Source organism: Xiphias gladius, chromosome 11, assembly GCF_016859285.1.
Source record: "Xiphias gladius isolate SHS-SW01 ecotype Sanya breed wild chromosome 11, ASM1685928v1, whole genome shotgun sequence".
Lineage (NCBI taxonomy): Eukaryota > Metazoa > Chordata > Actinopteri > Istiophoriformes > Xiphiidae > Xiphias > Xiphias gladius.
Window position 1 is genome coordinate 10,398,700 of NC_053410.1, and position 12,138 is coordinate 10,410,837.

At 42.4% G+C, this 12,138-nt stretch overlaps 1 protein-coding gene across 1 annotated transcript in view; it reads right to left on the reverse strand.

Moving 5' to 3' along the window:
* LOC120796449 (ankyrin-3-like) overlaps positions 1-10,507 on the reverse strand; it is a 130,355-nt gene extending 119,848 nt beyond the window's left edge. The window contains exon 1 of the mRNA XM_040139319.1: positions 9,841-10,507. Coding sequence (XP_039995253.1) covers positions 9,841-9,909 — 69 coding nt within the window. The 5' untranslated portion in view covers positions 9,910-10,507. The remainder of the gene's footprint in view (positions 1-9,840) is intronic.
* Positions 10,508-12,138: the final 1,631 nt, after the last annotated feature.

A 12,138-nucleotide genomic window follows, 5' to 3' on the forward strand; every position in this document is an offset into this window, starting at 1 on the left:
CACATTGGTCAGATTGCAACAGAAACTGAGTTATCAATATCAATATCAAGCAAATCCCATCTTTCTGGCTCCTCCACTCTGTAGCTGAGTGGAAAGGAGAGAGGAAGGATGAGAGTGTGAGAGAAGAGATGAGGTGAACATTCGTGTTCTTACACTCAAACCAAGACAATTTCTTGAGTTACGTAACACTGTGATAGAGAAAACTGTGCTGGTACCATCACTGTCACTGAAGCCCCTGGGGATGTGAATCTCGTGGATGCCTGTAGGGGTTTATTTTAGGCGTACATGTGAGCATTCGCTTGCATGTGTTCTTATACTCATCCACTTTTCCTACAGCTCCTCTCCTCCCACTCTTTCTTTTGCTTAACATCTCACAATCCCCTTTCACCTGTCGTGATTTTACACGCTCTGCTCTCTTTTAAAGATGTCATTGTCCCACTTTTCTCCTGTCTCTCATCCATCATCATCCTCCACCTTGCCTCTCCGTACCTACTCATTCGTTCCAATCCTCTTCGCCAAAGCTACTGTACCATCTAGCTCAGGTGAGGTTGCCTTGAGGCTCACATTACGGAGAATTTAACATGGTCGTTGCAGTCGGCATACCTGCCTCCAGCCCCTGCACCTCTTCCCTGGGCTGTTTGAAGAACCCAACTGATAAGGCTACCTCTGGAGAAAGCTGCCAGACAGCCTGGGAAAAAACCATAAAACCATGAAAAAGGGAAGCATAACATTGTGGAAACCCTGCTGAAGGCTGATGGAAATCCTACTGTTCATGCAAAATTTGATATGCACACAACAGTGATAATAGTAATTGTTAACCAATGATTCATTGATCCCCAAAAGGAAATTCTCTTTTCGCAGTATGGCAGGTGTTTGAAAAGACGCCGAAAATAAAGGCCAATTATTTTGGGGAAAGACCTTTCAAGGTAACCTTTTTACCTCACTAGGATTCCAGTTATTGATTTCAGTCAATGTTTCCTATCTGATCCTGTCATCTAGAAATTACATTTACATATAACTAATTTGCAACGGCAAATAAATTCTGTTAGTAACACCCAGATTACAGTTTTATTAACATAATAAGGAAACTTTAATTAAGGTATCTTTACGTCGCAAATGTTATCAGTGAAATGATCAGTTACACTGGATTTAATGTATTTCCCTTGCAAGACAATATCTGCTCCCTGTGATTACGCATGATTTAACTTTGTTATGGTGATGTTATGTTATATCGCTTGGTTAAGGTTAGGGAAAGACCCTAGTCCTGTCTTAGTTTAGTCTGTATTGAAAAAGTCCAAAGTGACTTGAAGCCTGAGACACATATTTACTTTATATACGTGTAATTGAAATAAGATCTTTCCTTAACCTAATCCAAAGTGCTTTTGTTGCCTAAACCCAACCACACATCGGACTCAGGATCCTTTGCTGAGGGAAAGTACTGCACTTTCTAAACCCACCATCCATCCCAACTACCTCCCTTTGTCTTTCATGCAGTACAAAGGCATTGCACTTTGCTTCCTGCAAAAAGGTCCCCAGCGAATATAATCCAGGCAGCAATTATGTGTCCATCAAAAAGCATCAATGAATGACACTGAAAATATATTACTGAGGAGAGCGTGTCTCCAGGATGTCTCCCTCACCTGTTTTTCTGGCAACAGATTAGCATGAATAGTGCTAAATTGGCAATCTGCTCTATATTTTAAAACACAGCCTCGGTTCTGTGGCTGTCTCTCAGACATTTTGAATTTCAGAGGAAGCCAGACCCTGCTGTTAAGTGCATCTTCAAGCTGAGAGCCAGCACAAGGATCTTACACATGGCCTGTTTGAGAGCAACTGCAGCCATCTCCTCTGCCTGGGATTACACAGTTCATCTTTCATTTTGCTTACCTATTTAATTCACTAGCAAGCTTTCATTCTTCATCCCATGGAGGAAGCAGAGGTGAGCCATCTGGCTTGGCTCCACTGTGGATGTATTTCCACTCAAACAATACATCACCTGACTCGAATAAACAACACCTGAGAACCAAAGGGAAAGTGAGGGATGCAGACACATTTCCTTCCTTTTCAGTTAATTAAATTGCGTTTAATAAGATCTTTTAATTACAAATAGCACTGGAATTTCTGTCACTGGCACCATTCAGGTCCTGGTGGGGCCACTGCTCTGAAATCTGAAACTGAAATCTAGACTATGTTCACCCACCACAGCTTGCTGTACACGTTTATTGTGAATAAACACAATAAGTCTGCACATCAAACATGATTAACAGGAATTTAAGTGATATGACAAGAGGTCTTTTCCCTGTTGCTTTACTGTGGGAATTAGTGTGAGAATAGTGTGATTTTTGTCAATTCTCACACAATAGTTTGGCCTTGACAAGTCATACATCCATTTCTGGGGTGATATTTGCTTGTGAAGAACAATTAACAGCCAGTGCATCTCTGAATTGGTTCATTTAAGTATGGACTATAAATAAACCAGCGACTTTAATCTGTTTGCATACGGTGCTTTTGCCCGTTTTATCATAAATTCACACGAGCATTCAGTAAAACCACTGATGTTAAATTATTGAGAAATAAGGTGAGACAATGTTGCGGTCACAACAAGTTCGGCAGACACCTCAGTGAGCATAAACCACTGTTATTGCTTTTGGTACAGAACAAAAGCTTTTGTTATCCTGCTCTGTTGCGTTTAACAGTTGCTATGGCGACGCTGAGCCAGGAGGGGTTTAAGGAGGAGCCCAAACTCGATAAAAGGGGTTTCAAAATCTAACAGTGGAACTCTCTATTTGACTCTGTCTTTTCGCTCTTGTTTTTCTTTTACTGATTCGTACTGTGCAGTCCTTTGAAGACGAGAGGAAAAGCGGAGAAGAGGAGTGCAAAGAGCACAACAGAGCGAGATGCAAAGAGCCTTCCGGACGAAGCTGTGGGGAATCGGAAGAGGCTGTGGGGTTCAGGCAGCAGCGACTGCCAGCAGAGGAAAATACCAGTAGAGTGGATATGAAGGCACACATTATTACATTGTAGATGTCCCAAAGCAACTCCAGTCTGGGTCACCAGCAAGCCCAAGTTGAAAATGTTGGGCCTTTTTGTATTCAAATTTGGTACTGAATCAGCAGTTTTATTAATATGAAACTGCTGGTTTTTGCTGAATTTTGGTTAAAAACACACGCCCAAAATATTACTCAGGACTCCAGAAGTTAAACTTTCAGACTGCGGCCTGACCTTTTTTTAATTACAGAAAGGATTCACATGGGTTTAACAGACAGAAACATTCTGATACCAGATAACAGCCCAACCGATGCTCTAGCCATTTTTTAAAGGCAGAGAAACTCTTTAAATTGCGCTGAGCTCTCACAGGTATTGATCCATTCTTGCCAAAAGAACACTAAAAACTCACCAAGGCATTTCTTCAAATTGCTTGCTTTTATTGATGGATGGGGGAGTAAGAAGAGAGGTTTGTGGATGGATAGAGTGAATAGTGGTGAGCTCTTGTTAGGCCTCTTAGTTGATTAGGTCTGGTTCAGCAGCCTTGTGAGTTGGCAAAGGCTGCTCTATTTCTATCTGTAGTCTGTGTGTGCTTCTATTTGTGTGCACTGTATACCTGTATTCAGACTAAAGCCTGCTCGAGCATATAAATGATTGTGTTACTGTCTGACACCAGCTGCCTCAGGTTTGTAACCATAAAGCCGACTTGTGATTACACCAGCAAGCGAATCAGTCAAATAACTGGTAAGACTTTCAAACAGTCAGCGAGGGAAACAGTCGGCCAGTAAGCTACACATTCACGCAGGACTCACAAGGACCAGGTTACGCTTGAAAAGTTTAAACCACGTGTCTTCTGGCCACATCGGTGCACAAAAATATTTGTGCTCCAAAAGGCAACACACAAATATGTGGTGAAAAGTGGCCGTCAGAGAGAGCAGCAAGACGGGGCAATCTTTAAAACTAGGGGATAACGCTGCACATTTTCATACAGTCTCTACTCAAAGACATTCAAAAGCTGGAAAGGAGAAGTTCAAATCCTGCTTACTTTCTCACCTCCACAACCCTGGCCAGTGGCTTCCTAACGTGGGCGTGAACGTCAGATAAGTTGGTTTTGGTGAGTTAAAGAAACTGTTGGACGCAGCAACCCCCAATTCAGACATTTGAAAAATGTGGAGGTAAGAGTTTCTGAAGCTGTTTGACAATCCGACTGGCACTTCTGATGACGCGTACTGGCCCCTTAAACCTGCCCTAAAGCAAGATGGAGATCAAAGGAAAGTTCCAGAGCTACAAAGTGAAGAGAAAGAAAACACTCCTCTGTCACACTTCCTTCTCCCCTTCGTTTCCATCTACTCATCTGTCGGTCCCCAGCTCACACTCGCACTTATCTGCCTGCAGACCATCGTTTTAGCCTTCTCCACTTCACCTCCTTCTCCCCCGTCCATATCCCTCTCTTCCCTCGCTCCTCTCCTTCTTTTGCACCTCATCCCTCTCTCCCTCAGTGGAACAAATGGAACAGAGACAACTCATCAGAAGTGATGGAGCTCTGACAGGCTGATCCCTCTGCCCTCTCCCCAGGGCGTGCAGCTGTGCCCGGGCTCTGCGACGCCTACCTCCCCGAACACACATCCGCACAGGACCTGCAGGAATACACCCACCTACGCACATGCACGCGTACATTTACAGAGCTATCGAGGGAGCACACATGTGCACGCACTCGCACCTCCACACTCCCACTGATACAGCGCATGTACATGTGTATGTGCACAGCTTTATATAAGTGACCGCATTTCTATGCCGCACCCAGGATATGCCGCAGAAACAAAGAAAGTCAAGGAGTTGATGTGATGGGGAAACACAAGTTACAGTATTTTGTTTGGCCTGATACTAAAATCAATGTTCAACTGCTCAACTGATTTTCTGTTTGTTTTTTTTATGTGTGTGTGTACCACTGCAAAAGGTTGAGGAAGAAGCATGACATCATACCAAAAACAAGTTTTGTACAGTTAAATATGATTATACATTATTTAACTGTACAAGTGTCAATCCTTTGAATATTTTACCATGTTTCATTCTTTCAATGTCCTCACACAGAATTAAGCGCATCAGTGATACATATTGTGGCCAGTATTAATAGACACACTGATGATTCTTTTCATAGTCAATTAATGTACTGATTATTTTCTGGATTAATCAATTAGTCTATGAAATGACAGAAGATGGTAACATTACAGTTTCCCAAAGTCCAGGGTGAGGTCTTCAGAGTCACTGTCTTGTTTTGCCTGACAGTCCGCAACCCGAAGATATTTTTTTATACTAATATAAAACAGGGACATAGCAAATCTTCACACTGGTGAAGCCGGAACCAAGGACGCACTGGCATTTTTGAATGAAGATGACTTATCCAATTAATTCATTATTAAAATAATTTCTACTTATTTTTGTATTGATCAGCTCATTGATTAATTGTTTCAGCTCTACTTAGCAGGATAATGTCTCTACTGTATTTTCCCGCTGAAGCACATACATTTTCTCCACATACTCTCTCCCAAAACACCCCATAATGTATAACCTGTCCCTCTTTGGGTTTTGATCCGTGCCAAGTCCATTAGCCTAATCTGAAAAACAAAAGCAGCACTTTGCTTGTTCTCTCTCTCTTAGTCTCTCTCCACACACACATGCGCACACACACACACACACACACACACACACACACACACACACACACACACGCACACTTCACATCTTCCATCAGCACATTCACCAGTGCCCTGCTGATATCTGGGCGATGTGATGTGCAATTTCTCTTTGAAGGCACTGTCACAGAACGGCTTATTTCACCAGTCCTCCAGACGTGGGGCTATCTGTCTCTGGCAGGGTTTTTCCATCCAAGACAAAGAACAGAGCTGCCCAAGCGTTGCTGCCTGGCTGACTTGCTGTCTCATTAGGAGCAAGACAACAGAGGCAACACAAAAGAGAGATGTACACTGTGAAAAGTGGAAGATTCGGGAAAATGAGCTAGAGTCATCTGTCCTTTTTATTTTTTTTTTCTTTGTTCATGTTTGCTGATGATTTATCTATAGTACAATAAAGGTTCAGTTGGTGAGCTGCTGCTTTTTGCAGGCCTACAAAAGCTTGCATGTCACTTACAGAGAAAACAGAGCAACAAGTAAATGAACTCTGTGTGTAGTTGTGTTAAGAGTGTGAAATGTACTGTGAGGAGTCTGCAGTATATTGACTTTGGAGAAATATGATAAGCTGCAGTTGCTTGTTTGTGACAGAATTTCAGTGTATCAACCATACCACATTTCTCAACTGTCTCCATTCATCAGCATGTTTGACAAAAACACTGAAAACAGCTCTGCTTAGGTTTGTCTGGCAGAAACCACCATCCTTACATAATTATCTTAAGTGTAAACATACAGCAGATTTTGCAGTTAAGGGCAGAATATTTTTAGCAGATACAAAACTGAACTGCACTGGTGTGTGAGCATCGCTTATATAATAATATGTTTACTTTGCTGAAGAGATTTATTTGGAAAAGCCACTGATGTGGGCAAACAGAACAGTTATCCTTAGCACTACCTTTTCTTCACATAGCCTGACCATCATCTAAGTTTTGATATCAATTTTAACACCAGTTCCTTTTGTAATCCGCAACCTTGTATCTCTCAGTTTACATCTATTGTATATGAACATACTAAACTGTTATGTTAAGTCTCTAAATCTGGGTAAATGAAACATATTTTTTCTGCTCGTGATAATATAAGCATTTTCTTACTCCCCCTAGTCGAGTAGTTAAATTTTGTTGAGCTTAGTCATAGTTATTAGGAATCTGGAACGAAGATATTTCTATGTAAGTCCTCCGGGGATTTTTTATTTTATTTTGCAGGCACATTTTTCTCCCTTATTTCTGTCTTCTTCTGTGCAAGGAAATTGTTCTATGTGCAATTTAAGCAGCCAAACTAACTGCACCGAAACCCGGCAGAGCACAGCAAACCAGATGTCCAAAGACAAGCGTACACTTCATGCAAACATGCACACACAAACCCACACACGTACAAATATTCGATGAGAGGGTTTCACTTGACCCAACAGCAGCTTCTGTGGGGTGGGAATGTATGCGACGGAATTCCTGTTAATGCTGTGTCTGTGCATATATGTGTGTGCTTGTGTGACTGTGTGTTATGTAAACCTCATTATCTCTACTCTACATCAAATTCTTATCATTAAGCCTCTCTGAGAGCATAAAGCATTTTGAGAAACATCAAAGAGCTGCACAAACTCACTGTCACTCACAAATCCACACGCACAGCATACACGGAAGACTTAAAGACACACACACACACACACACACACACACACACACACACACACACACTGATAAGCACAAACAACCATAAAAAGGCAAACACAACATTGTGTTTGGTGCTGATTTACAACCCCCGTCATAATCAGTTTAAGTCTGCGACCTTGAGTCAAAAGATAGTTGATTGTATCCTTGAGCTTCCCCTGAAACAGCAGCTGCATCATGAAAAATATATTTCTGTTCTGGCCACCAAGTTCACCAGTCCACCGCCTCTTCACACTCTCTCTCTCTCGCTCTCTCCTCCCTGCTCTCACCCTCGACATCTTTCGCTCAGAACAGAAACTAGTTGCCATGGCTACAATCATTAACACATCTGGCACGCACATGCGCACCTAGTGAAACACAGACACACATGGACACACATTTGCACATGTGCACACAACAAACAAGCAACACACATATGTAAAAACCATGAATATGCATTATTTTGCGGCGCTATTTTCAGTTTCATGGCTGCAGTCTGGAGCTTGCGCGAGAGAGATAACGTGAAGAGGCTTGTTGGGGAAAATACATCAACGGAAAACTTTGGGCCTCAGTGATAATCCTATTGGTGAATTTAACCCAACCTCCTTTATCTTAATCTGTTGGGAAATGGAGCTGGAGAATTGAGTCTTCATAATACTCGGATGTTCCAAACTGATATTTACCGTTCTACTTTAAAAGATAATTCAAATTTCATTGCCTTTGCATAATGAAGAAGAGCCTGACCCATACTTAATTTGTTCGACTGACACCAGTCTAAATCTGATAACATTATAGTGGCTGATATTCTCTTTTTTTAAAACATAAATACATAAAATTAAAAAAAACATTTTGGATGAGGATCCCTTGACTGTGAGCAACAGATTGTAAGTACTGAATGGGACATTTTACAATTGAAAAATCACCTTGTCAGTGTTCTCTGGTGAACAAACTATGCAATAGAGACACTTTTTCTATATAATATTCATTCAAATTTATATCTGGTATTTCTGTACTTCAATTTTTTTGTCCTTTATCAGCTGACATTTACGCCTATATGCCAAAAATCTGGTAATATCAGCCCAGCAAAATTGTTGGTTGGGCTCAACTTTTACACATTTCCGTTCCATATCATCAAAGAAACTGCCATCATGAAAGATATTTCCTGATGATAGATTTAATTTTTTCATTTAACACTGTTTTCTTTTTAACAATTTGTTCTTGTTTAATTAAACTGTTATTTCTTTGTCAGTTTTGTGTTGAGGTAAACAAGGTTCAGTTGGCTCACATTTTCAACATCCTCCTCGACAATGAATGTATGTTATTCCACGGTCTCAACATCTCATCACTGAAGTCAATGGTTTGAATGTTTTCTCTTGCTGTTACTGAGGATCCAGAATGACGGTTTACCACTGAGGGTGGCAAAAATCACAGCAGCTGTAAATTATTTAATTGGAAACACAGAATACAGATATTCCTTCTCAATAACAGAGATACTAAGCCCTGTAAAACACATTTATCCCAGGTTATCCACATTCACACAACAGCATGGAAAGCACAGGAGCAGGCCGGAGACATGCTTTAGTAATGCTTGTACCACAAACAGACATGCCCAATGTGTTTTAACCGTGAACCACAACCTCCAAAACCTATAGGTATACGCATGTGAGCACAAACACACAAACCAACATTCCTGTAGCTTCTGTAGCTTCAAACACCCTCAATTAAAAGCCATTAAAAAAAACACCCTGAGAAAACAACAGGACAATTATGCATACGTTACATATAGTGTATATGTCTCATATACAGACACACACACACACAAAAAGACACACGCACACACACAGCTGTGGAGGAGTTTGACAGTACAACAGATGCCTATGTGGTGCGTGCATTCTGCTGCCCCCACCCTAACCCCTGAGGACATCCCCTTGCCTCCCATTATACAGTCTCTCTCTCCACTTTACATACCACCACTCCTCCAGCCAATCACTCACAGCAAAACAAACCCGACCGACCAGTCGCAACGACAGTATTATAATATCTGGTGACTGACAGGCGGCATTTCAATGGGCTTTGGTAGCATTCCAGGTGAGGCTAAACAAATATTTCTCACTCATGTCAGAGTCACACGGGGCAAGACAGGGGAAAAAAGGGAAAAGAAAAAAAAAAAGCGAAAAACTGACAGAAAAATTCACAGAAAAACAAGAAAGTGTACTGGCTGTACTTGTTATAAATTGGCAACTGTATAGTAAAAACCAACTCAAACGTACACATCTGAAACATGATGGTAAATCAAGACTTGATCAGAATAAATGATTAAACAAAAAAAATCTAAACCAATAACACATGGTAAAACACACCTTCAATCACATTGTAATGGGTTCATCAACCTCACCCATTAATCTCGCCTCATCCTACAACCTCTTACTTCCCATAAAAACACGTAAAACATCTTTTGCTCAGTTTGAGCAACAACTGGGCAAAAGGAAGCACACAAGACAAAGAAAGCCCTTTCTCTCTCATACCTTTTTCCCTTTCTTCTTGCGATGGACTGCTTTCCCGCCGCCTGCTTTCTCCTTAGCTTCCTCGCTCATGTTCAGAGATCTCCCCCTGTTCCTCTCCTCTCCTCAGTTTTTTTTTAAATCCAGCATGAAGGAGCTTGTGGAGTGGAGCGGCAGCAGCTGCTGTCTTCACTGGTGAAACGTTGCCGCAGAAATGTCCATTTAGAAGCAGTGAAGGAAGGATTCTTCCATGCAGAGTGGGAGTGTGTGTGTGAAGAGAGGAGAGACTGGGAGGACTGTGCTGATGCTCTCTCCTTCCTCCACCTCCTCCTCTCCTCTTCCTTTCCACTTTCACAAACACACACACTTGCAAGCACGGTCGCCGAGGTCCACTCCCACTTGCTGCCTTTGCCGTGCGCAATTGGTGACTCTCTCCAGCGCACTGAGAGGCAGGGTGTGGAGGCAGGAGGAGAGTAGAGAGATAGAGTCGGACGAGGAGGAAGATGAGGAGGTGGAAGAGGGGGAGGATGTTGATGTGTATGATGAAGGAGGGCAGAAAAGATAGAGATAGACCGAAGGAGTGTATTTATGGCTGAATGTAGTGCTCCCTACCTGAGGCTAGAGACTGGAGACACTCTTCCAAAAGAAAAAGAGACAAAGACAGACAAAAAAAATGGGAGGATAGACACAAAGAGAGACAGAGTTAGAAAAAGAAAGGAAAATGGGTGGGTCAGACAGAAAGAAAGAGAAAGAAAGAAGGAGGGAAAAGAGTATGAAATCGTGTTACTGGTGTTAGTGAAAGAAGGAAAGAGCGTAAAGCTGAGACAGAGGGGGCGTGATCCAAACAGTCTCTTCACTCTGCCGGCTGGATTATTTCTGCTGTTGCTCCCTGCACAGACGTTGTGATATGGGCTAGCAGAGAGAGAGAGAGAGAGTGAGAGACAGAGACAGAGAGACAGAGAGAGAGAGAGACGATCATTAACACGATGCATCAGGTCCTTCCAGAAAAGGAAGTCTCCCCACTAGCCCCTGCCAGCAGGATCAGCTTACTGGAAACTGGAACAGAACATAACTGCACCCGGCACTGACTGACTGACTGATTGGCTGTCTGGCTGGGTTGATCGAGGTGTGTGTGTAAAGTGTGTGTGTGTGTGTGTGTGTGTGTGTGTGTGTGTGTGTGTGAGAGAGAGAGAGAGAGACAAGCAGGCATAGGGTGAATCAGAAAAGGAGGTATTCACACAAGGTTGATAATCTCCAAACAATATCCAACCAATAACCAGTTAAATGCCTGTGTGACGACTCAACTGACAGAGAGAGACGTCGAAAAGACCACGCCTTCCCAGCCTCAGCAAGCTACAGCTCTCCACCAATGAACCGTCTATCTAATGAGGCAGGAGGAGAGCAAGTGAATCAGGGAGAGGGAGAGAAAATGGGGGGGGGGGCCCTGGGTGATACAGAGTGTGGGTGGGGTGAGTTGAGGGTGAGAAACAGAGAGGAGGGAGAAAATGACAGGGGGAGATGGGGAGGGGTGAGACAAGAACAATGTGATATCAGTGAAACAGACAAACCAAGGAGGCATGGAGAGGAAGAAAGAACAAATGAAAAGACAAATGAGGAGCAGACAGGGGCACGGACAGGCAGGGTTTGTTGTGATTGCCCTCTAAACAACAGGTTCTTTATTCTGGGGGGTATATTGCTGTTAACCCCCCCCCCCACCCCTGCTCCTGACAAGCTGTATGCCATCACCATGCTGTTTAATGTCAATTAGGCCTTGGCCTCCCAACAGAGAGATTAAAACCGGTATCTCCAGAATTGCATAGCAAAATATTGTTCCAATGGAAAGACGCAAATGGACACAAACAGATGCAAAGGGGCATCCTGCTCAACTTGAAAACGTTTCAACTTAAGCAAAAAATGTGGCCTTATCCTGAAGCCGTAATGTTAGAACTCTGCCTCGTGAATGTGCAACAGAGGACAACGACTGGAGGAAACACAACCAAACAAACAAATTCTTGGCGAGCACTGAGCTGTATCAAACACATACACAGAGTCGGTACGTGCTGTTGGAGAAAGCCTCTGCATCATGTCCATCTACTGGTTCTTGACGGCCAGAACTCTGCAGCAGTCTAAGTCACACGGAAAAAAAAAAACATGAAAAAAAAACGTGCTTAACTTTCAGTGTAAATACACTTTAAAAAAAGTGCTTTTGATCGTCAATCAAGCACCAGTCAAGCTATGATGACATATACAGAAAGAGGCCAAAGTTAATCTACGATGATTTCAAGCGTAATTTGAGCAGATATGGTTCACAATAAAAATGAA